At 38.2% G+C, this 26487-nt stretch overlaps 1 protein-coding gene and 1 pseudogene across 1 annotated transcript in view; one reads left to right on the forward strand and one right to left on the reverse strand.

The window, feature by feature from the left end:
* ARSB (arylsulfatase B) overlaps nt 1-26487 on the forward strand; it is a 227634-nt gene that overhangs the window by 113327 nt on the left and 87820 nt on the right. The window contains 1 exon segment of the mRNA XM_043969448.1: nt 21288-21358. Within this exon segment, the coding sequence (XP_043825383.1) occupies nt 21288-21358 (71 nt within the window).
* Nucleotides 25887-25994, reverse strand: LOC122737847 (annotated as a pseudogene).

A 26487-nucleotide genomic window follows, 5' to 3' on the forward strand; every position in this document is an offset into this window, starting at 1 on the left:
GAAATTATGACTGACCCATCAATAAGCATTTATTAAGTGACTGGATGATAACATTTTTGCTATTTGATTCACAATGTTGTTGTAAGGGAAGTACTTTGTAAACCTTAAAGCTCTCTATATAGGTAAGCTGTTATTTTGGTGGTCATGGTGTCTAGTTACTATAGACTGCTACATGCTAAAAATAGATAGAAGATTTGTCCAAAGGGGATGGGTACATATTTCAATGTCTTACAAGAGCTGCAAAATCTATGCATTAGCTAGTGCTGTGCACAAGCTCCCATGGTTGATTTTCAAATAGAGGAAAAGAGCATAAGGAATGGAGGTTCATAGACTTAGAGCTAGGGACACTTTAGAGGTCATCTCTTCCAACCTGTTTTTTGTTTTTTTAAATGAGGAAATTGATTCATAGAGATGCTTTGGGTACAGTACTGGTGATGGGTCAAATGTCTGAATATCAGCCATATTATAGTGGGAGGGACTTATCACTTTTAGGGGGCTGTTTTTTCAGTTCATTAATTTTTTCCAGTTGTTTCCAACTCTCTATAATCCCATTTGGGGTTTTCTTGGCAAAGGTATTGGAGTGGTTTGAAATTTCCCTCCCCAGAACATTTTACAGATGAGGAGACTGAATTTAACAGGGTTAAGTGCCTTGCCCAGGGTCACACAGCTAGGAAGTGTCTGAGGCCAGATTTGAACTCAGGAAGACTCATCTTCCTGATTCTAAGCCTGGTACTCTATCCACTGTGTCACCTAGCTGCCCAAGTTGGCTATACAGGATGATATCTGAGCTTCAGTCATTGATAAAAACTGATTACTAAGTTAGAGAGGAGTCACAATCCTTATCAGTAGAAGGAGTATCCGTACCAATGAGAATGCAGGTCTTTGAAATAAGAACAACTTACATTCGTATAATACTTTAGACTTTACAAAACATTTCACACATATTATCGTGTTTGATCCTGTCTCAACACACTTAGGAAGGTTTGAATACAAAGTCCCATACAAGGAAAGGCAGTGAGCTCCTTTATCTGCCACTTATGTTGCCAGGAAGAAAAAGCCCCAAGAGCATGTGGTTCAGTAGAGGACTTCTAGTCACAGCCCTGGTGTTAGGGAGAAGGAGGTGTACCCTTCCATGACTACACAGGATTTCTGATTCAGCCCTTGCTTTTCTATATTCTGTAAGTCAAAACCTTGGGCAACAAGTATGACTGCAGCTGCTGTGTCCTTGGTCACAGCCCTGGACAACTGATAATGCTTGGAAGGGAAGAAATGAAATAACTGGGGGGGGGGGGGCACAGCATCACTGGAAAAATGCAAAACAAGGTGGGAGCAGATAGAGAGAAAGTAAAGTGAGCAAGTCTCATTAAAGTTGTATGTTGATACACTCAAAGAATGGAGGGGTGGTCAGGGAAGGTGAATATAGGGCAGTTTGATGGAGTTTCAGATGGAGTGAAGCACCCAACAAGGGGGAAGCAGAGTAGATTTATATCGGTTTCTTATCTGAGTCAAACAGGACCAGGAATTGGGGGCAGGGAGCTTGGACCTAGAGTTTAGGTCAAGGTACAGGAAAAGGTTATGATATTCCTTACATATCCTCACAACAAGCCTGTGAGATAATACAAATGTTATTATTTCCATTTTATATATGAGGGGGGAAAATAATGTTCAGAGAGATTAATGCCTTGTTTTCTGAACTAGGAGCTAGGATATGGAAACATACATCACTCATACCAACCCTTGACCAACCCACACCAACATAGAACTGATAGGATTTTATTTTTTCTACATTTAAAAAAATATTTTTTCAGTGGTTGAGCATCTTTTTTTTGCCTCCCCATACATAATCAGAGACTTTTTTGAAAAATATTTCCCCCAGAAGATATAGCCAGTGATGTTCCTGTAAATGTAACGTCTAAAAATGTAATGTCTCCTCCCATGGTGTGTCATCACTGGACAAATGGCCAGGAATAAGTGGCACAAGAAGGATGGAACTTAATTGACATTGATTTATTTATGGAAAATGTTTCCCTGCCCCACCCCTCAACTATTTGGAAAATGAAAATCAAAAATTGGAAAGTTTTTTTTAAACCGATAGGACTGTGATCTCAGTGTCTAAAATTGTAGACTTTTAGAAAATATTTTTAGCACATCAGAATCAGATGCAAGTCACTGATCAGTGACTCCTGGATCTTTTCCCCTCTTGAATCTCTAAACTGTGAAATTTAGAGTAAATTAATATTAGGCTATGAAATATTATCCTGGAGAAGAAACTCTTTCCTTCATTGGCAGTGTGATATAGTAGAAAGAGCATTGGCTTTGAATTCAGAAGACCCATTTCAAATTTTGGTCCTGCTGCTTACTATTGGTATGGCCTTCGGAAAATCATTTAACCCCTAATGAGGGGGTTGGACCAGTTGGACTTTAAGGTTCCTTTCTGCTCTAAATCTTGGATCTTATTTTTACAGGATAGCTCTGGGTAGGTAGGTTTGCCCTTAGGAGGCCAGAAATGGAAAACCATGAGTAGGCTTTTGTTAACAGACATTTGTAGCAGAATATCTTTATCTGTGCCTTGCATTGAATATAGACATGGGGAATGAGGGAAGAGGTGTGTTATGACCAAGGAAAATTTTATCTAGCCTGTGTGATGTGAAAAATTGTACCAGAGAATATGAGTGTATGAACAAAAATTATCAACATTATTGGTTTAAAAAAACTCTGGAAGTACTTGTGTATTGTGGGATAGTAGTTCAGTGGTGATTTTTTTTATGGTTAGCATTGTTTTGTTTTGTCTTATCTAGACTTAAAATTGGTTCTACTTTCTAAAGTATTGCCATTGTGGGGGGGGGGAGCATTGATAGAAAACATCATTATCTATCAAGATGGTAGCTTATCACCATATTTAATTATCTATCTGGATACCCATCAATCAAGGAGTGGCTAAATAAATTGTAATATCTGAATATGATGGAGTACTGTCATGTTGTTAAGAAGTGAGGAGGGGGGGGCAGCTAGGTAGCACAGTGGATAAAGTACCGGCCCTGGATTCAGGAGGACCTGAGTTCAAATCCGGTCTCAGACACTTGAGACTTAGTAGCTGTGTGACCCTGGGCAAGTCACTTACCCCTCAATGCCCTGCAAAACAAAACAAACAAAAAGAAGTGAGGAAAGGGGCAGCTAGGTGGCACAGTGGATAGAGCACCAGCCCTGGAGTCAGGAGGACCTGAGTTCAAATCTGGCCTCAGACACTTGACACTAGCTGTGTGACCCTGGGCAAGTCACTTAACCCCAATTGCCTCACCAAAAAAAAAGAAGTGAGGAAAGACGAGTTGGACTCCAGATGACTGAATATAGGTAGCAAACAAGCTGGACTTTCCCAACATTTCCCTCCAAACAACTTTAAAATAACTCCTCAAATCAGATTTTTGAGTGGTAGAGCCAACAAAAGGTCAAAGTGAGACAGTTTCCGAGTCTAAGACAATTTAGGAGGTTGACAGGAGAGATCTGTGACACTGGGGTGGGGGCCAGCCCAGAGTAAATGCCATGCAGTGCCAGCACGGGACCTTGGGGGTCTGCTGCTATGGTGGTGGCAGCAGCAGCAGAAGCTTATGGAGCTCTCAGCCCAGAGACAGTAAGAGGGTCAGACCACCAGTCAGAAGGAGATTAATCTGGGTGTAGCTGATACTGAATTGACCAAATGGAAAAAGAGGTACAAAAGCTCACTGAATAAACTAATTCTTTAAAAATTAGAATTGGGCAAGTGGAAGCTAATTATTAGAGAAGATAATACATGTAACTCCTAAGGTTATCATTATTAGGGCAGCTAGGAAGAATCTACACAGAGAAAAGATATGGGTATAAGTCAATTATGATGGGATGATCTAAAAAAATGAAGGGGTGAGAAAGAGGGATGCACTGGGAGAAGAGGGAAAGGAGGGGTAGAATGGGGAAAATTTTTCTCACATAAAAGAGACACACAGGGAAGAACTTTTATAGTGGATGGAAAAATGGGAGGGGATAGTGGGCAATGCTTGAACCTCATTGAAATTGGTTCAGAGGGAAGAATATATATACACACACTAAGTTGGGTATAGAAATTTATCTTACCCAGTAGGGAAATAGGAGAGGAAAGAAATAAGTAATGTGGGGGAGGGATAATAAAAGGGAGGGTAAATTAAGGGAGGTAGTGGTGAGAAGCAAAATAGACTTTTGAGGAGGGACAGGATTTTAAAAAGAGAAAGAGAAGGATATGCATGTTGTTGTCCTCATGATGGGATTTTCATGGAGAAGATACATTAGTAGTTGGCCATTTCCTTCTCCAGAGGAATAAGGTAAAGAGAGGTTAAGTGACTTTGCTCAGGTCACACTAATAAGTGTCTAGGCTGGATTTGAAACTCAGGTCTTCCTGACTGTAGGCCCAGCGTTATATTCACTGAGCTACCTAGCTGCCTCAGACAACTAACTGCCTCTAGGGTCGAAGTAAATATAGTTAGTAATAATAACAGTGAATGTGAATGGTACAAGCTCACCCATAAAATGGAAGAAAATATATAACGGATTAGAAACTAGAATCCAACAATATGCTGTTTATAAGAGACATACTTGAAATGGAAAGACACACGCAGAGTTAAAATAAAGGGCTGAAGCAGAACCTTATGCTTCATCTGAAGTAAAAAAAGGAAGGTGTAGCAGTCATGATCTCAGACAAAGCAAAAGTAAAATCAAGGCAATGATAATCAAGGAAACTACATTTTGCTAAAAGGTACCATAGACAATGAAATAATATCAGAAAATTTTGCATCGGGTTTCTCAGATAAAAACTTAATTTCTCAAATATATAGAGACCTGAGCCAAATTTAGAAAAATAATAACCATTCCCCAATTAATTAATGGTCATAGAAAATGAACAGGCAGTTTTCAGAAACAATCAAAGCTATCTGTAGTCATATGAAAGAATGTTCTAAATCATTGTTAGTTAGATAAGGGCAAATTTAAGCCACTATGAGGTACCACCCTATGCTGGAAGGGATAAGGGAAAAATTGGAACACTAATAAACTTGTTCGTGGATTTGTGAACTGGTCCAATCATTCTGAAGAACAATTTGGAATGATGACCAAAAGGCTATACCACTACTAGATCTGTGTCCCTAAAGCAATCAAAGAAAAAGTACCTATAAGTACAAGAATATTTATAGCAATTCTTATTGTGGTAACAAATAATTGGAAATCAATGGGATGCTTGTTAATTGGGGAATGGCTAAACAAGTTGTGACATATGATTGTATAAGAGTACTATTGTTCCGTGGGAAATAATGGGGGGTTCAGAAAAAATAACATGTCAAGAACTATATGAACTGAGGCAAAGTGAAGTGCGAAGAACTTTGTGATCATTGTGCACAGTAACAGCAATGTTGTAATAATGATCAACTATGAAAGACTTGGCTACTCGGATCAGTACAGTGGTCTCTTGATGAAAAAATGTTACCTGTTACCAGAGGGTAGACTGATGAACCCTTAGTGCAAATTGAAGTATAATTTTCTCACCTTATTTTTTGTCTTTTATTTGCAATATGACTGATATGGAAATATTTTTGCATGATTTCACACGTTTAATTGATATCATCCTTCTTGTCTTCTCAGTGGGTGGTGGAGAGGGGTGTGTGTATGTGTGTGTGTATACATACATATATCTGTTTTTTAAGTGAGGAAAGAGATAGCTTCATATTAGATGGGCTGATGCAGGGTAAAGTGAGCAGAACCAGAAAAATAACTTTTTAATGTCAATATTATAAAAAATTAACAATTTTGATGACTTTTAGAAACTGATGTAGGATGAAATAAATGGAATCAGGAGGACAGTTTATATGATAAAATTGCAAAAACATACAGCTTTGAAAATTTCAAGAACAAAATCAGTAAGATGATCATTCATAATTCTAGAGGAGCAATGATGAGACATGCTATACATGACAGAGAGGTGATGTACTTAGGGTGTTGGAATGAGGCATATCTCTTTTTCTCTCTCTGTCACTCAGTTCTGTATGTGTATGTCTATATGTGTGTGTGTGTCTGTGTAGGTGTGTACAGTATACAGCCATTGAGGAATTTGTATTGTTTGACTGTACATATTTGTTACAATAAATTAGTTTCTTTTTTCCCCCAGTGGAAGACAGGTTGTAAGGAAAAGAAAAGAGATTTCTATTAATTAAAAAATTCAAGAGATGGGGAGTATTGCAGATGTGAAATGTTGTTTGAACTTTTAGACAAGGTCACTGTATTACTTATTTTACTAAATCACTGTACTTTGTTACTAGAGACTTCTTATGAAGGGGATGTGATCTGTATATATCTGTAATGTAAAACAAAACACATCAATAAAAGTGAAAGCATAAAAATGAAAAAAATCATCTGTCTGGATGCAAGTTTAAAAAGAATTATAAAAGGACTTTGTACAAGAGGAAAAAATTTTCTTTTTCAATCATATCACAAATGAAGAAAGACAATTTCTAGTTAAACTTAGCTCTGCCAAGTATGCAGAATGCTGTAATGGAAAACACACTGTTTCTGGGACTAGGTTCAAATTTTAGCTCTGTTTCTTACCACATGTATGATCATGGATAGGTCATTTCACTTCCCTGGGCCTCAGTTTCTTCACTGGTAAAATGACATGGTTGGATTAGTTGACCTCTAGGTTACCTTCCAGCTCTAAAATTCTATGATCTTAGGTTAACTAGATATTGTGAATTAGTGACTCTCTCTGGGTTATTTAAAAAAGGAGGGAATAGAATGATGTAAGAAAAATAGGATAATTAGATAGGATTTTATTGACCATTTGGGGGTACTCTCCAAATCAATTAAATTTGATTTTCTTAGAATTACTCTATAAATTATTTTATTACTTTAGTAAAAGTCAGCATGGTATACCAAATACTGAACATGGAGTTGGGAGGACAGAGGTTCAAATTTTTGAGCTCAGAAGGGAACTCTGCCAATAGGGCATGTGGTTCTTGATTCAGCCTTTGCTTTCTGCATTCCTTATGTCAAAAACTTGGGATATAGGCATGACTGCTGAATTCCCTGCAAAATAGGGAAAATAATATTTCATTACCTACCTCATAGGGATATTGTGAGAATTATGTTAGATCATATATATAAAAATTCTTTGCTAATCTCAAAGTTTAAAAGTGTAAGCTAATGTTATTATGTGAAAAAAATATAAGTCCCTGAAGAGAATATCCTCACAATTGGAATTTGCTTTAAGATGGTCATTCATTGGACACAACAGCATCTGCTAAAGCCTTTGACCTACTTACTAGGGACCACTAGGAGGAACAAAGCAGCCAAGTGGGAGATGGTTATCTCATAGCTTTTTACTAGGATAGACTCAGCCTTGTAGTTGGTCTAATAAAGAATCAAGTCAACATCTGAGGCCTTGTCTCAGTGTTTGATGCAGTTCATTTCAATTCAGTTCAGCATGCCTCTCTGTGTAAAGCTCAGTGCTGGGGAGATTTTTAAAAAAGCCCCTAGGAGCTTACTGTCTGGTGGGAAGATAAGAAATGTAGATAGCTTTAATGCCTCTGAAGGGTCCTAAACAAAGGACTATGTGAGGTCTGAAAGGAGCATAGGGATTAGACAAGTTTTCTTGGGGGAGGTCTTATTTGAGTTAAGATTTAAAGAATGAAGTAGGAATTCTTTGGCAAAGAGAAATGAGGGAAGCTATTTCAAACATAGGAAACATTGTGAGAAAAGTCATGAAGACAAAAAAACCCAGAAGATATTTGTGGACTGTTTAATTTAACTGGGAGACTAAAGAGTGCAGAGGGGAGATAAGCTAGGAAAAGTAGGGTGGCACCAAATTGTAAGGGGCCTTGAATGCCAGGCAAATTAGTTTGAACCTTGTACTTTATGGGCAATAAGGAGACCCTGAGGATTATTGAACAGGAGAGTGATGATGAAACCAGATCCAAGCATAAGAAAGATTAGTCTGGCTGTTATATGAAGATGGACTGGAGTAAGGAAATGGTGGAGGTGGGAAGATTGGATGAGAGGCTGTTTCATTTGTCCAAGTGAGCAAAAAGAAGCACTTATTCTAGGTTGGTGAATGTAGGAATAGATAGGAGGGGACAGAAGGCACAAATATTATGGAGTTAGAATCAATAAGACCTTGTAAGCATGCTTGAAATTTGAGAGACAGGATGAGATAAGTGAAGAGCCCTGGTTTGGAATCAGAAGACTTAGATTTTATTTATTTTTTATTATTTTTTTAAAGTGAGGCAATTGGGGTTAAGTGACTTGCCAAGGGTCACAAAGCTAGTAAGTATTAAGTGTCTGAGGCCAGATTTGAACTCAGGTACTCCTGACTCCAGGGCTGGTGCTCTATCCACTGCACCACCTAGCTGCCCCTTGACTTGGATTTTAATCTAGACTTTGCCACTTGCCAGCTATATGATCCTGGACAACATCTGCGTGTCAGTTTCTTCATTTATACAGTGAAGATTATGGTACTTGCACTGCCTAGGTCCATGGTTGTTGTAAAAAAAACCAGGCTTTGTAAATTTTAAAACACTATAAAGAGGCAGCTAGGTGGCACAGTGGATAGAGCACCGGCCCTGGATTCAGGAGAACCTGAGTTCAAATCTGGCCTCAGACACTTGACACTTACTAGCTGTGTGACCCTGGGCAAGTCACTTAACCCCAATTGCCTCACCAAAAAAAAAAAATCCACAAAAAAACCACTATAGAGATGTGAGTTTTCATTATTACTGGTAACCAGTTGAATAGGGAAGGTGAAGGAGAGGAGTCAAGGGCCACACCAAAGTTTCACTTCCTAAAGGATGGTACCATGAACAGAAATAGTAAAGTCAGAAGAAAGAAAAGATCTAGATGGGAATAGATAATAACCTTTGGTTTAAATATGTTGGGTTTGAAGTAATGGTAGAATATTCCTATTTTCTATGTCATGTGGACCATTGGAAAGGCTGATCTGCTGCTCAGAAGAGAAATCAGGTCAATAGTGAGAGATTAAGGTTTTAGGAGTCATCTCCCCAAAGAGGGCAATTTAAACTGTGTAAGTGAGCTTGTAGAGGGAGAGGGCAAGAGAAGAGAGAAAGGAGACAGATTGAAAGAGACAGAGAGGAGAGGAAGGGAGAAAGAAAGAGGAGAGAGGGAGGGAAGGAAGGAAGGAAAGGAGGGAGGGAGGGAGGAAGGAAGGAAGGAAGGAAGGAAGGAAGGAAGGAAGGAAGGAAGGAAGGAAGGAAGGAAGGAAGGAAGGAAGGAAGGAAGGAAGGAAGGAAGGAAGGAAGGAAGGAAGGAAGGGGATAGGAGACAGAGAAAGAGACAGAGAAACAGAGAGAGACAGAGAGAGAGCAATCTAGGATGCAACCTTGGAGTCAACAAACCAAAGGAGTTAGAAAGTGAGTGAGGAGCCTATGAAAGAAATAGCATGGGGCAAGCTAGGTGGCACAGTGGATAGAGCACCAGCCCTGGAGTCAGGAGGACCTGAGTTCAAATCTGGTCTCAGACACTTAACTCTTACTAGCTGTATGACCCTGGGAAAGTCACTTAACCCCAAATGCCTCACTTAAAAAAAGAAAAAAAAGAAAGGAAGGAAGGAAGGAAGGAAGGAAGAAAGAAAGAAAGAAATAGCAAAGGAGATGTTTGAGAGGCCAAGATAGGGACTGGACCTTCCATAACATTGGTGTAGGGAACTCCATATAAGGAAACTCCTGCTATTGATTCAGGTCAGCACTTTCTCTTAAATCTAGTCCACAGCCAATATGTGTCAGAGGCAGGGCAAAGACCCAGATTTCCCTGGCATTTGAGGGTGGTTCATGAAAGCTACAGAAGGAAAGAGTGTCAGGAAGAAAGTGTTGGCCAGTAAGTAGTCTCAGGTGCTACAGAGAGGTCAAGGACCATGAATACTGGGGGAAAAGGGTGGTTTTATTTTGGGAGTAGAAGGCCATTTGTGACCTTTGAATGAGCAGTTCAAAGACTATTTTAAAAGCTAATATATCTGACTGACATGGAAGGCTTTGAGACAAGGTTTGAAGGAATAGTAAGAGTAGTAGCCTAAGATGCCATGCACACAACTTAAGTTAGGTTTCTGGGATTTTTTTTTCCAAAAATTATTCAAACTATAGTCAAGATTTATTTTTTAGAAGAGCAGCTTGGTGGTGCAGTGGATAAAGCACCGGCCCTGGATTCAGGAGGACCTGAGTTCAAATCTAACCTCAGACACTTGACACTTACTAGCTGTGTGACCCTGGGCAAGTCACTTAACCCTCACCGCCCTGCACAAAAACAAACAAAAACCAAAAAAAAATTAAAAGATTTATTTTTTAAACTTTTAAAACAAGTTATTATCTCTCCTTCCCATATCCCCCTTCCCCACTGAAAAGAAATAGAATTTTAAAACCCTTGTAACAAATTTTCATAGTCAAAACAAATCACCACATTGGCCATGCCCAAAAATATATATCTCATTCTAAACTTGAGTTTCCAGAAGTGGGTAGTAGCATGGTTCTCATCAGTCCTCTGGAATCATGGTTAGTCTTGGTGTGAATTGGAATTCTTAAGCCCTTCAAAGTTGTTTGTTTTTACAGTATTGTTATTATATAAAATGTTCTTATAGTTCTACTCATTTTACTTTGCCTCAGTTCATACAAGTCTATCCATATTTTTCTGGAATCATCCCTTTAGTCATTTCCTACTACACAATAGTATTATATTCTTATACTGTAATTTGTTCAGTCTTTTCCCAAGTGATAGGCGCCATCTTGATTTCTAGTTCTTTGCTACCACAAAAAGAATTGCTATAAATGTGTTTACACAAATCTACGAGGTTGGTTTTTTTTCCTTACTTTGATCTCTGAGGATAGACCTAGAAGTAATATGGCTGGGTCAAAGGATATGCATAGTTTAGTAATTTTTTGGCATAGTTCCAAATTCCTCTCCAGAATTACTAGACTAATTCACTGTTCTACCAATAATACATTAATGTGTTTGTTTTCACATAATTTCTCCAGTATTCCCAGTATAACCTCAGAGTTACTTTAATTTGCATTTCTCTAATTATTAGGATTTGGACCGTTTTTCATATAGCTATTGATAGCTTACATTTCTTCCTTTGAAATTTGCTTATATATAGCATTTGACCTTTTATTCATTGGGAAAATGGTCCTTATTTTAAAAAATATGAAAATCTTGCAAAAGAGAGCTTTGTTAGAGAAACTTAATATAATTTTTTTTGCCCATAGTCACCTGATTTCCCTTCTAATTTTACCTGTATTGGTTTTGTTAGTATAAAAACTTTTAAATTCTATGTGGTAAAAATTGTCCATTTTATCTGTGATCCTTTCTATCCCTTGATTGGTCATGAACTCTAATTTGTTTTTCACATCATCCTTTATGTTTAAGTCATGTATCCATTTAGTGTGCATCTTGCTTTATGGAGTGGGATACCTAATTTCCGCGATGTGATTTTGTTGAATGGTGAGTTCTTACCTAAGTAACTGGGGTTTGGGGATTTTTGAAACACTTAGCTACTGTATTTATTTGCTTCTGTCTGTTGTGTATGTAGTTTATTCTATTGATGGGCCATTCTATTTCTTAACCAGTACCAAAAGTATTTTGATGAATACTTTTTTGTAATATAGTTTGAGATCCGGTACTATGAGGCCCTCCTCCTTCCCACTTTTTTCATTATTTCCCTGGAGATTCTTGATATTTTTATGAATTTCATCTGAAATTCATAATTATATTTTATAGTTCTCTTAAGTAATTCTTTGGCAGGTGGATTAGTATGACACTGAATAAATAAATTGATTTAGTAAGTATTATTATTTTTATTATATTGGCTTAGTACACCCATGAGCAATTAATATTCCTCAAATTATTTAGATCTATCTTTATTTCCATCGTGTTTTATAGTTGCATTCCTGTATGTGTCTGAACAGGTAGATTCCCAAGGATTATATACATTCTATGGTTATATTAAATGGATTTTCTCTTTCTTCCTGATGGCTTTTGTTGGTAATATACAGAAATGTTGCTAATTTATATGGATTTCTTTTGTATCCTACAACTTTGCTAAAGTTATTAAGTCAATTTTTAGTTGACTGGGTTTCTGTACCTAAACTATCACATCATTTGCAGAAAGTAACACTTTTGCCTATACTTAGTCCCTCAATTTCTTTTTCTTGTTTTATTACTATAGATAGCAGTCTAGTCATATTTCAAATATTAGTGGTTATAATGGATACTCTTGCTTTATCCTTGATCTTATTGGAAAAGTCTCTGGTTCATCACCATCATATATAATTCTGGCCCCTTACTTTAGGTGGATACTACTTACCTTATTTAGGAAAATTTCTTTTATTCATATGCTTTCTAGTGTTGATTTTTTTTGGGGGGGGTGAGGAAATTGGGGTTAAGTGACTTGCCCAGGGTCACACAGCTAGTAGGTGTTAAGTGTCTGAGGTCGGATTTGAACTCAGGTCCTCCTGAATCCAGGGCCTGTGCTCTATCCACTGCACCACCTAGCTGCCCCTGTTGATTTTTTTTTTTAACAGGAACGGTCCTTGTATTTTGCCAAAAGCTTTTTCTGCATCTACAGACATAATCAGTCAACAAATCCCTCAGAAAGAATTTATTAAGTACTTATTATGTTCTAGGTGTTGTGCTAAGCATGGAAGAAACAAAGAAAGGCAAAAAACCCCAACCAATCAACCAAAAATCCACCCAGTTCCTTTCTCAAGTAGTTCAGTGATAATCATATGACTTTGTTATTAATATGGTCTGTTATGTTGATAATATTCATAATATCAAACTAACCTTACAGTCCTGTTATAAATCCAATCTGGTATAGTATATAATCTGTAGCAAAATTTCCACAGCATCTTTATTATTTTATTTAAAAATTTTATATCATTATTGATTCAGAGTATTAATTGATAATTTTTTCTCTGCTTTGATTCTCCTTGGCTTAGATATCAAGGTCATATTTCTGTCATAGAAAGAATTTGTCAGGGCCTCTTGTTTTCTTTATTTTTCCCCAACCATTTACATAATATTGGAATTAATTGTTCTTTGAATGTTTCATAGAATTCATTAGTAAATCCACCTGGAATAAAAATTTCCTTGGGAGTTCATTTGTGGCTTGTTCAATTTTTTTTCTGAAATTAGATTTTTAAAAATCCGTTTTGGTGTTTGTTGATCTGAGAATTTTTTATTTTTGTTAATACTTATCCACCTACATTGTTGCTTTTATTGGCCTATACTTAGGCATTATAGTTGCTAATAATTTCCTTTTTTTTTGTTATTTATTTGTTGTGAATTCTTTTTTCTTTTTTGATAGCAGTAGTTTGGTTTTACTCTTATATTAAATTGGTTGATTTAATCTATTTTATTCTTTTCCAAGAAAATCCAACTCAGTTTTATTTATTAATTCTATTGATCTTTTTTTGCTTTCTATTTTATTCATCTTACCTTTGAACTTCAGAATTTTTATTTTAGTATTTAATTGTTGTTTTTTGATTAATTGTTTTTCTAGTTTATAAGTTAGTTATATCCCCAGTTCATTCATCTTTTCTTTCTTATTTTTGTTCACAAAAGTATTTAGAATTACAAATTTTCCCCTAAGAACTGCTTTGGTTGCATCCCTAAAATGGATTCTGGTTATTATCTTTGGTGAAATTATCTATCATTTCTATGATTTATTCTTTGCTCCATCAATTCTTTAGGATTAAGTAATTTTGCCTTCAATTTTAAAAATCTTTTCTTCAACAGGCCTTCACTGAATATAACTTTATTGCATTGTGTTCAGTAAAGTATGTGTTTAATATTTTTATGCTTTTGTTTGAGAGGATTATATGTCCCAGTATATGATTAATTTTTGTAAAAGTGCCCTACACAGCTGAGGAAATATATATATATATTCCTATTTATTCCCACTCAATAATTAACAGAGAGGTATCGTATCTGACTTTTCTAAAATTCTCTCCAGGTCATTAACTTATTTTTCTTTATGTATGGTTAGATTTGTCTAGATCTGGAGCCTTCCTCACACTTTCCCACTGCTATTTTAGTTTTATTGTCAGATTTGAACTTATTTTCTCTCTACTTTCTTTCTAGGTGACCACTGTGATAACCATCTTTGCTATCTGAATTCAAAGTTGTGACTATAAAAGTAGGGACTTCAGGCCAGGGAGGAAGGACAAGTAACTTTATAGTAGTTCCTTTATGGGGATCTATCTGGAGAAAGGGCTGCCTCTTGGTTACTCTTAAATTGCACCTCTGTTTTTTACCAATGGGTAGATGCCCCTTCTTCTAGGTATGAAAAGAAATTGGGACCAATTTTTACAGTTCATGAGAATATGGAGCTCAGTAGTATGCAAGCATCTAAGGGAAGGAGTGCATTCTAAAAGTTGACTAGGGAATACAGACAAGAACACGTGCATTAATCTATGTTTTCATGCTTTTAAATCTGCATGACTCTTCACATATCTGATTCAATCTCCATGTTCTTTCAGATGTTATATTGTTTATGGGCATTCAAAAAACATGTTACTCTGCGGACTACTGTTTCAAATCCTATCCTAGGATATTTCTAAAGTTCAAGTAAGCCTTCCTCACTTACCAGAGGAAGAAGCTTGGCCAACTCTTGTCCAGGGACTTGTTGAAGAATTTTAAGCAAAGTCAGAAAGATATACTTGTGTAAAAGAATCTTGGGTAAAAATCCAAGTTTCTTAATGTAAATTTGCGTGTCTTGTTCTCTTATTGACCTGGAGTCACTAAAGATATTTTGTTTTATAGGGTTTTTATTCATCTCTTGCCATATATTTGGTTTTCCTGGATCATATCTCTGACCACTTCCTTATCAAAATAGCCTATAGTTTTGCACATTTCAAAAAGCAATCTCATGGCGTACTTGACATAAGACATCATGTTCTTCAGCCCCAGCATTTATTACAATTTGACTGCATATGAGAAATGTGTCTGGACAAAAAGCTGGCCACTGGGCTCATTTGTAACCTTTGATACTTAGAAATGTCATCTCCTGTCATTCAGTTTGCTTATTTCAAAGTATGTGTTTCCTCCAATTTATAAAGAAGTAGAGGGAATGTATAATATTCCCACCTGGTCTTTTCAAATTTACTGCTAAATGTCTTCCATGTAACAGATATGTATTCAAATTAGCAATGACTTGTGTGTCTTTGTGTTTATATTCTAGTGAATGGTACCATTAAAGAAAGAGCTAAAATGTGTAAAGATCAGGTTGTTTCATGGAATTATTTACATCTATTTGTTCCATTCTAATCTTCCAATTTCTAATTCCAAGCTCTGAGGCTTTACTTATAGATGTTTTGGGAGTAATTTTGTCTTCTGGATCTATGTCTTTAACATCTCTGCCACCACAGTAGTTTTTTTATGGTGGCATTCTTTTTCATTTATTGGTTCACTGGTTCTTCCTGCCTACTTCTCTTGACTTCAGACTGGATGTTAGAGTCAAGCTTCCTGCCTTTCTGGAGGGAAGGTCTGGGCTGGTCCCCTTGCTGCTTTCTCGGGGTATTGAGTATGGTGTTACTGAAGGACCTTGGGGCATCTCAGGATTGAGACTCACAGACTTTCAGCACTCCCAAAGCGGTCTGATCCAGGGCAGTCTGACCGTTGCCCTCTTGTCTGAGCTGTATAAGTTTCTCACCTGGGTCAGGGTCTGATCAAGAGGAGACTGTTAATAAACTCAGCCATTGTCAGCCATCTAGGAAGCTCTGCTGATTCAGATTCTTTCTTTCTTTCTTTCTTTCTTTCTTTCTTTCTTTCTTTCTTTCTTTCTTTCTTTCTTTCTCTCTCTCTCTCTCTCTCTCTCACACACACACACACACACAGACACACACAGGATAATTAATTGCTGGTTGTTTATTCTAATTCCAGAAAAATGAAGAAGAAACTAAGCAAGTGATCTCTCGGTCCAGGATACTTTCAGCTCTTCTTCCTCATAGCTTTTCCTTAGTTCAGTGTTAAATAAATATTCTAAGGCTGTGGTAACAGGATCCCTAGAAAATCAGGAATCATACTTTGTCCTTTTGATGTGTTTTCAAGTCCTCACTGATTATTATATAACTATAGCAATATATTTATATATATATATATGTGTGTGTGTGTATATATATATAGTAATATAGTATAGTTAAGCCATTGCTCAGGATCTTCTCTGAAAGCCCTTGTTTTATACTGTAGAAAGTGTTCTGTGACATCTACACAATGTAAAAAGATCAAAGTTATTCACTTCTGCAACTATAAGACTGAGTCTACATTGGCAAAATTGTGTGGTTATTTAACTTTCTAATGAATAAAAAAGTATTTATCATGCTATTAAGATATGCCAAACATTGTACTAAGCTCTGGGCATATGAAAAGAAAAAAAAACATTAACCAGTCCCCACTCTCAAGGAGCTCCCATTCTAATTGGGGAAGACAGTACATATAGGAGGACTCATTGGCAGACTGGTTGGAAAGGTTCTAGGGATTCTGCTTCAGGGCATTTGGCAAGACCAAGATGTCTTGAGATTTACCAGAAGAACCATAGTTTGTGCCTCCCTTCTCATATAAATGGCAAGAGCAACTGTACTTGTTCAGTGTGTGTGTGTGTGTGTGTGTGTGTGTGTGTGTGTGTGTGTGTATGTGTGAGATGGGGCAGGGCATGGCTGGAGAGTGTTGGCCCATCACCATTGGGAAAGGGCGATCCTAATAGATTAGGGACTTTGAATATCCTCTCAAAGTGGTGAAGATAGGTAGTCAGAGCCCAATCAAGAAGGGAAAAGAAGGAAAATTGACTGTCGGATTGAAGAGAAGGACTCTCTGTAGTGTCTACTCCTGCCTGGCCTCTGGCTCCTAGATGGAACCTGAATGATGGATGTGGGTTGTAGTGTGTAAAAGGAATTGTACCTTTTAGTGCCTGCTCCTGCTGAGCTCAATAGTGCTGGATGGGATCTTTTCATTCTTTTAGTGGTATCCTCACTTGTTGAAAGAACACTAACCTGAGAATCAGTATTATATTCCCAATGAAGTCACTCATTAGCTATGCAATGCTAAGCAAGACATCTGTTGGCTTCAGTTTTCTGAACTGTAAGCAAAGGGGCCTTAGGTTTGGAGCTAGAAGGGACTTTAGACACCATCCTCATTTTACAGATGAGAAAAATGAGTTCCAGGGAGGTCAATCAACTTATTCCAAGTCTCACAAGAAGTCTCACAAAGCTGGGATTTGAACCCAGGTCCCCATAGTACAAAACCTATGTTCTTTCCTCTTATATCACTTTGTCTTTAAATTTCTATATAATCAAACAATCAAATCATCAAGTATTTTTAAAGTTCCTACTGTGTGTCAGGTACTGTTCTTGTGCCAATAGTATTAGTTGTTGATTTCACTTGCATATGTATATTTTTTATGTAAAATTAACTAGATATTCACATAAATACTTTTGGCTTTCGGGCAGGTGGGGCTCGTTAGCCTTGGCAGGCAACCTGCCGAGGGGAAGGAAACCCTGATTTTAAACCTCTGCTGCCTTGCAGCTATACCCATATATGGAAAAGGCTTCAGGAGTTAACCCCGAAGAAAAATCAGGAGTCGGAGTCCCTTAGGCAGTTGGATGTTGGACATCACATACCTCTGGCAACTCCTGCCACGGCACTGGTGCCAAACTGTGTTAGCTCCGCCTCTCCTTTGGATCCACCAATGTTGCAGAGAGGGAAAACCTGCTACATGGGCAATAGCTTGTTTTCCAGCGCCCTGGAAAGGATACTCCAGCTACTCCTCATGAGGTAGATACAACACAGGATGCGGCAGTTACCAGTTATAAGTCACTCAGGAGTTGCGGCTCCCGTATCGGACTGCACAGCCATACTGTGGCCTGTGGCTCTTCACGGCGCTGATCCATGGTCGTCTGCGACTGGTGGAGGCCTACTATTACTTTTGGCTAAAATTATAGATATTTCACATGAATATGCACTAGAGTAGGGCTTCTTAATCTGGGATTTTTCAACTAAAATTTTAAAAATAATATTTCAATATAATTAATTTCCTTGGCCTGGAATCAGGTCAGACCTGAACTCAGGCAGACCTGAATTCAAATCTAGCCTCAGACACTTAGAATACATGTGACTCTGGGCAAATCTCTTTTTTGAAAGATTTTTTAAATTATAAAAGTATTTTATTATTTTCCAGTTACATGTAGAGATAGTTTTCAACATTAGGTTTTATAAGATTTCTCCCTCTCCTCCCCCTCCTCCCCAAGACAGCAAGTAATCTGATATAGGTTATATATGTACAATAACATTAAACATATTTCTGCAATAGTCATATTATAAGAGAAGAATCAGAGCAAAAAGGAAAAAACCTCAAAAAGAAAAACAACAGCACCAAAACAAAAGAAATAGTATGGTTCAATCTGCATCCATATTCCACAGTTTTGTTTTTTTCTGGATTTGGAGAGTCTTTTCCATCATGAGTCCTTTGGAACTATCTTGTACTGTTGTATTGCTGAGAAGGATCAAGTCTATCACAGTTGATCAACACACAGTGTTGTTGATACTGTGTACAATGTTCTCCTGGTTCTGCACATCTCACTCATCATCAATTCATGCAAGTCCTTCCAGGTTTCTCTGAAATCCACCTGCTCATCATTTCTTACTGCACAATAAAATTCCATTACATTCATATACCACAACTTGTTCAGCCATTCCCCAATTGATGGGCAGCTCCTCAATTTCCAATTCCTTGCCACCACAAAAAGAACAGCTATAAATATTTTTGTACATGTGGGTCCTTTTCCCTTTTTTATGATCTCTTTGGAAAAAAGACCTAGCAGTGGTACCACTGGGTCAAAGGGTATGCACAGCTTTATAGCCCTTTGGGCATAATTCCCTTAACCTCTGTTTGCCTTAGTTCTCACACCTTTAAAATAAGGATAATAATAATACCTGCCTCCCAAGGTTGTTATAAGGATCAAATGACATAATAATTGTAACATACTAGGCACATAGCAAGTGCTACATGTTAGCTATTACTGTCTTATGCATTTACAAACATTATTCTGAGAAGGGATCCCTAGTCCTCACCGGACTGTCAAAAGGGGCAGTGATACAAAAAAGGTTAAAAACTCCTGCACTAGAATTTTTAAAAATCTCATAATCCTTTAGACCAAATTTCATTTGGCACACCTGGGTACCTATCTACTAACCCATCAGTGCTCTGAATGGGCAACCTCAGCAAGTAATGGGTTCCCATTCACTTTCTTCAAGGTCTTCAGTGGAGACTGGTTGACAGCTTGTTGGGTATATTACAAAGGGGACTCCTATTCAGGTAGCAGTTAGACTAGATGACTTCTGAAGTCCCATCCCATCCCATCTGAGATCCAGTCATTCTAAGTATTTGTATTTTGAGATCTGGTGTTGACCAATTTGAAAGGTTTTTTTGTGGCTTTAATAAATGGCACCAGATGCTATCATTCCCTTTCCTACTGAGTATTCTGTAGATGAATGGTGACTTGTTTACTTATTTTCAGTTCCTTGTCCTGATGCCAATAGACAATGAGCTGGGCCCAGAATTGAAAGGAAGAAAGGAAACAGGCTAGATTTCATTTGGAAAATTGTGCCAAAGATTCTAGTGATCCTAAGCTGCTCCCTTCTACCAAACACTATCTCTTTTAAAGCCAATATGCCTCTTGAGGGACAGTGTGACGAGGGGGGGGATAGGGAGCTGCCCATGGAGTCAGAAGGACCTGGGCTCCAGTCCTGCATTTGACACACTGGCCACATTGGACCGTCCAGTGCCCCCAAATGACCCTCTTAGACCACAGCAGGCAGAATAGGTGTCAGGCTTTGTTAGTAGAGTGCATTTACTCATTGGGAAATTCCCATTACCAACATAATCACAAATCTAGCCCAGACTTCTCTGGGTCATGCTATATGGGTACAGATCCTGAAACACCATGAGCTCAAAAGAATTAAAATTACTGATGCCCCAAAGGTCTGTGGAAGGACATGTAGTGGGAGTAAATAGGTTATAGAATATTAATAAGGAAAGAAGACTTGCACATGAGAGGTAGCAGAAATGCTGTCATCGAAGACATGTATGACCAGAAAGGGAGATTGTATGGTCATGTAGTGATAACAACTAGCATTCATATAGCACTTTATACATTTCATCTCATGTGTTCTTCACAAAAACCCTGTGAAGTACGTGCCGTGGTTATCTTTATTTTATATTTGAAGAAATTGAGGCACAGAGAGGTTAAGGAACTTGTCCAAAGCCACACAACTAGCAAATGTCAGAGGTTTGAACTCAGTTCTTCCTGGCTTCAAATCCAATTATCTATCCACTGTGCCCTGTAGCTGCCTTAGTGAGAGATAATGGATAGGTTGCATGAGATATTAAAGATGAAGAAAGCTTCAGTCAGTCAGTCGATAAACATTTATCAAGTGCCTACTCTTTGCCAGACACTGTTCTAAACACTGGGAATATAAATACAAAGAAATAGGGACAGCTAGGTGACTCAGTGGATAAAGCACTGGCCTTGGATTCAGGAGGACCTGAGTTCAAATCCAGCCTCAGACACTTGACACTAGCTGTGTGACCTTGGGCAAGTCACTTAACCCTCATTGTCCCACAAAAATTAAAAATTTCAATAAGTAAATAAATACCAAGAAATAAAGATAGCTCCTTCCCTAAAGGAATTGACAATCTATTGGGGCAGACAAAACACAAAAGGAAGCTGGGAGAGGGAGGAGGGTATTTGGCATAGGCTATAATGGAGAAGTCCAGAGGAGTCCAGCAGGATGAAGGATGAACAGGTGACTGACCTGAACACCCTTTTAAATGGAGTACATTGGGTAATCCTCCATGGAGATTTTGTAGAGGGGTATGGTCAATAGAAAGGATGAATGGGTTGTAATCTGGACTGGTGTTGGCAGTGCCCACATTAATGAAATAGCAGGTGTTCCTGAAGTATATTCCCATTTATATAGAGCCAGTTTTATTTGCTGCAGAAAGCTATATGGTGGCATTGCTTTTCCTCATCATGTATTCTATACTTTAAGTGTGGTATAAATGTTTATAAAGACTTGGTGGCTGTGTAAAATCTTAAAGAAATCAGAAGTTTTCAAATTTGGGATTCATGTTCCAGTTGCAGACTGGCAGGTTTGTTTTTCCTATGAGGGCCCCCAAAGGAAGTATTCAAAGAGTGTGTGCCCTTTCTGTAAAGGAAATTAATGCTTCCCAATGAATTCTTTTCTAGTGAAGGAAGCCCTTCCCCGCGAATGGAGCTGCTGCATAACATTGACCCAGGCTTTGTAGACATATCGCCATGTGAGTACACACTAATTAATTAATGGATCATTAGGAGGCTAGTTTGGCTGCTTCCCATGTTGCAAGGCTGAAGTCTCCCTTTTCACCTGAATGGGAATCAATGCAAACTCTTCCCTCTTGTAATTTTCCTCATGATCGCACTTTAAGGGTCACTAAAGATTATTGCCAAGGACTAGTATAGTTGGCACACTCTACTTCCTAGCCCTCCAGAGTACCCAGAAGGGAAGAGTCATGTCCAGGAAACTGTGTTGCTGCTCTGAGATAACCACATGCCTCAGGTGCCAAGGTGGTGAGATCTAGCACTACCTCCATTCCAGATGTGCAGGTGCTACCTAGCACCTGTGCAACATCTTTTGTGGGCTTCCTTCATATTGCACATGGATTCCTATGACATTAAGGCCAATTCTCTGCACTGCCCATATTAAGCAGTTAGGCTAATGCCAATACAAAGACCTCTCTAGAACTGGAACAGACCTTAGAGGTCATCACGTTCATCCTTTCTCATTTTGCAGGCAATGTAACTAAGGCCCAGGAGGAGATTAAGTGGCTTGCACATATTCACCCAGGTAGTAAGTAACTGTGCCAGAATTTGAGCCGAGGTACCTTTGACTCCAGATTTAACATCCTTCCCATTGTACCACACTGCCTCTTTCAGAGCTGGAGGACCATTAAGGTAGTCAGTCCATTAACAAACATTTATTCAGCATTTACTATGTTCCTTGTACTGTGCAAAGCTCTGGGAATAGAAAGAGGGGCAAAAAATAGAGAGAAGGCTTCCAGGAACTCACGTGCTAATGCAAATAACTATGAACAAAATACAGACAGTGCAAACGGAAGGTGGTTGTTTGTTGTTGGACAGCTAGCCTGGAGTCGGGAAGACCTGAGTTTGACTCCAGCCTCAGACACTTCCAAACTGTGTGACCCTGGGCAAGTCACTGAACCCTGTTTGTCTCAGTTTCCTCATCTGGAAAATGAACTGGAGAAGGAAATGGCAAACCACTCTAATATCTACTGAAAAAACTCCAAATGAGGTCATGAAGAATCAGACATGACTGAACAACAACAAAAGTCCCCTTATAGGTATAAATGAAAGGTAATTTCATAGGGAAGACACTAATAGTGAGTGGGGCGGCAGGGAGGAGTGAAGGGGAGATGGAAAAAGGCCTTCTGCAGAAGGGATTTGGGCTGAGTGTTGAAGGAAGCCAGAGAACCTCAGAGACAGAAGTTATGAGGGAGGCATGGAGGGTCAGCCAATACCAATGCATGGAGTCAGGAGATTGCATAGTGTGTGCAAGGAACAAGGGTGCCAATGTAGCTGAATTGTAGAATGAAGTATAAAAAAAATTGGACAGGTAGGAGGGATCCAGGTTGTGAAGAACTTTAAATGCCTAGCAGAGGATTGTATATTTAATCCTGGAAGTAATAGGGAATAACTGGAGTTTATTGAATGGTAGGGAGAGAAGAGTGACATGATCAGACCTGTGCATTAGAAAAATCACTTGGGGGGCAGCTAGGTGGCGCAGTGGATAAAGCACCGGCCTTAGATTCAGGAGGACCTGGTTCAAATCCAGCTTCAGACACTTGACACTTACTAGCTGTGTGACCCTGGGCGAATCACTTAACCCTCATTGCTCTGCAAAACAAAAACGAAAACAAAGAAAAATCACTTGGGCAGCAGAGCGAAGGCTAGGTTGGACTGGGGAGAGACTTGAGACAAGGATACCGACAAAAGCCTATTGCAGGAATACCAGTGAAAGTGATGAAGGCATGAATTATATATGCTGAGAAAAGGAGGCAAATAATGAGAGATGTTTTGAAAGTAAAAAAAAAAAGTTTTCAAAAGATCTGTTATATGAGATGAAAGTAAATGAGGATTCAAGGAACACATCAAGGTTGTAAATTTGATTGGAAGGATGATGGTGTCCTTCACAGTAATAGGAAAGTTGCAAAGAAAGGGGAAAGGCTTTAGGGGAAAAGATTTCTTTTTGAGGGGCATATTGAGTTTCAGGTACCTATGGAACATATTAATTTGAAATGTCTAAGAGGCTATAGGAGATGTGAGACTAGAGCTCAGGAGAAAGACTAGGGTTATTTATATAAATCTGGGAATCATCTGCAGCAAGATGATTGTTGAACCCATGGGAGATGATGAGATCATCAAGCAAGATATTCATTTGTAGTCCTATTTTAGTCATATACAATATACTCTAGTGATCCCCAGGGGTTAATGTCCTTTATTAAGTGCTAGTCATGGAATCATTTAGGCCCTGGGGAGCCCAACTTCCATTTATAACACCCCCAACTGAAATTTCCTTTTGAAAATATTGCTAGTATAAGAAACATGTGTTTTCTGGAACATATGTCTTTGAATATTGCCTTAAAATTTAGTGGTAGCTTTCGATTTAAAAAATTATATCCATGTTTTTCAGTCATGTCTGACTCTTTGTGACCCTGTGGACCATAGCATGCCAGTTCTGTCTATGGGATTTTCTTGGCAAAGACACTGGAGTGGTTTGCCATTTCCTTCTCTAGTGGATTAAGGAAAACGTAGGTTAAGTGACTTACCCAGAGTCACATAGCTAGTGTCTGAGTCTGGATTTGAGTTCAAATCTTCCTGACTATAGGCCTAAGTTTGCACGCTCACGCTCTCTCTCTCTCTCTCTCTCTCTCTCTCTCTCTCTCTCTCTCTATATATATATATATATATATATATATGTATATGTATGTATATATACACACACACTTTTCCTATAGAAACGCAATCATGTATGTGTATGTATATACCCACAAACAAAGCCTTGGAGTTTGAGCTTCTCAAATTACTGTGGTTAGTCCTAAGGATCAGGATACCATCCTTGTTTTCATATGTATAAAGAAGGCTGACCACTAGGTGTCAGCCTTTTTTGGCTGAGTAAACCTCCTACCAAGGGGGTGGGAGAGTCACAATCTGTATCATTAGAGGAATGGAAATCACATGTAAACAGCAGCAAGGTGGTACAGTGGATAGAGTGTTGGGCCTTGAGTTGAATACCTGAGTTCAAGTCTGGTCTCAGAGATACTTATTGGCTTTGTGACCTTGGGCAAGTCACTTAACCTCTGTTTGTCTCAGTTTTCTCTTTCTGTAAAATAAAGATAATATTAACACCTAACTCCCATGGTTATTGTGAGGATCAAATGGAATAGTAATTGTAAAGCACTTAGCCTAGTGCCTCAACATAGTAAATGGCATAGAAATGTTAGGTATTGATGATGATGATGCAAACTCAGAGATACTTGAAGTATGGAAATGATTGTCACGTTTAGCCAAACATGACTTGCTTCGAGGCCTGACTCTTATATCACTAATATTACCCATTATCTTGCCATGGACTAAGAACTTTTCTAAATTGAAATAATCTTATAGATGTTTACTTTCAAATGAGTGAATTACCTTCATTGTTTTTATCCTAATGCCTTGAGAGTGATATTTTACTTGATGAATAGCTGGAAACCATCATTTAACCACCTGAAGCTGAAATACCTAATATACCTCAGTTGATAGGCTATCTATGCCCTCTATTCATTCCTGTAGTCTTCCCTTTGTTCATTTTGCTTCTAATTAATTAATGCCTTTACCAGAGGTTGTAAAATTGGAGATTCACTAGCAATTCTAGCATCTGAAGGATATGAAACACGAGAAGACTTTGGAACACATTCTCTTGGAGATGCAATAAGAGAAGTATACTTTCCAGGAATAAAGAGCTAATAGTGTCTCTGTAAAACATCTGGAGTATTATGCAGTTCCATTTTGAAGTACCATGGGAACAGTTAGAGGCAAAGTCCCCCTAATTCTGGTTCTGATTACAAAGGAGAAAGGAGAGATTAGATTCTGGTGACTCCATTTGACTAACTTGTGAACATCTTTGATAAAAGGTAGAGCTGAGTATAAAGGGCTTAAAATAACATTAGCTCCATTAAGGTCAGGTGATTATCTATAGAGTTCAGCTATCTATGTTTTCACTCTATGTGTGCTTTTTTCCCCATAGCCTTTCTAACAATTGTTATTTTTCATTTTTTGTCAACTTTTCCAATCCATAGGTATGAGATAGAGATACATAGTTGCTTTAATTTGCATTTCTTTAATAGTTAGTGACTTGGATTTTTTTTTTTTAGTGAGGCAATTGGGGTTCAGTGACTTGCCCAGGGTCACACAGCTAGTAAGTGTCAAGTATCTGAGGCCGGATTTGAACTCAGGTCCTCCTGAATCAAGGGCTGGTGCTTTATCCACTGTGCTACCTAGCTGCCCTGACTTGGATTTTTTCATATAACTATTGATTAGATTTCTGCCCCTGAGAACTATTTGTATCCACTGACCATTTATTTATTGGAGAATGGTACTTACTCTTATCAATTTGAACCAGTTCCCCTATACGTTATGGAAATGAGAACTTTATCAGACAAACTTGCCACCAATATATTTTTCCAAGTTATCCATTTCCCTTCTTTCTTAGTTGAATTGATTTTGCTTGTGCCAAACCTTTTTAATTTTACAAAATCAAAGTTATCCATTTTGTCATATATGTGTTTTAAATGACACTAGGACCTGTTCCATGCTAATAAGGGGAGTGCTAACCCTCTCTCTCTTTTCATATAACCATTAACTTTCTTTATAACTGTGTAAAGAAAGAGGTGATTTAAAATCTAAAAAAAAAAAAAAAGAGGTGGCATGGTACAGTGGAAAGAGGGCTAGATTTACAGACAAAAGGACTTAGATTAAATCTCAACCCTGCCTTTTGCCACCATTGTGACCATGGGTCACATGCAACCTCTTTGGGCTTAAGTCCCTCCTCCATCAAATGAAGTGTTTGGGCCACATGACCTCTGTGGTCCCTTCCAACTCTTAATGCTGTGATATTAGATATACTTTGCTTTATGCTTGGAAGGTAACTTTGACTGAACCTCAGCTCTGTTCTCTGGTGAGCCTGAAAGAGCTTTAGGATTCCTGGTTCACACAATATCTTCCCACTTCTTCCCTTTTAAGAAGAGAATCAGAACTTCTCTCTGTCCCTATCACTGCAAGAGTTCTCCTGAAAAACAAGCTAGCTTAAGCTAACGGTATTTTTCTCAAGAAGTATGCTCTAGACTGGACC

The sequence above is a fragment of the Dromiciops gliroides genome, chromosome 1 (genome assembly GCF_019393635.1).
Source record: "Dromiciops gliroides isolate mDroGli1 chromosome 1, mDroGli1.pri, whole genome shotgun sequence".
NCBI classification, from domain to species: Eukaryota; Metazoa; Chordata; class Mammalia; order Microbiotheria; family Microbiotheriidae; genus Dromiciops; species Dromiciops gliroides.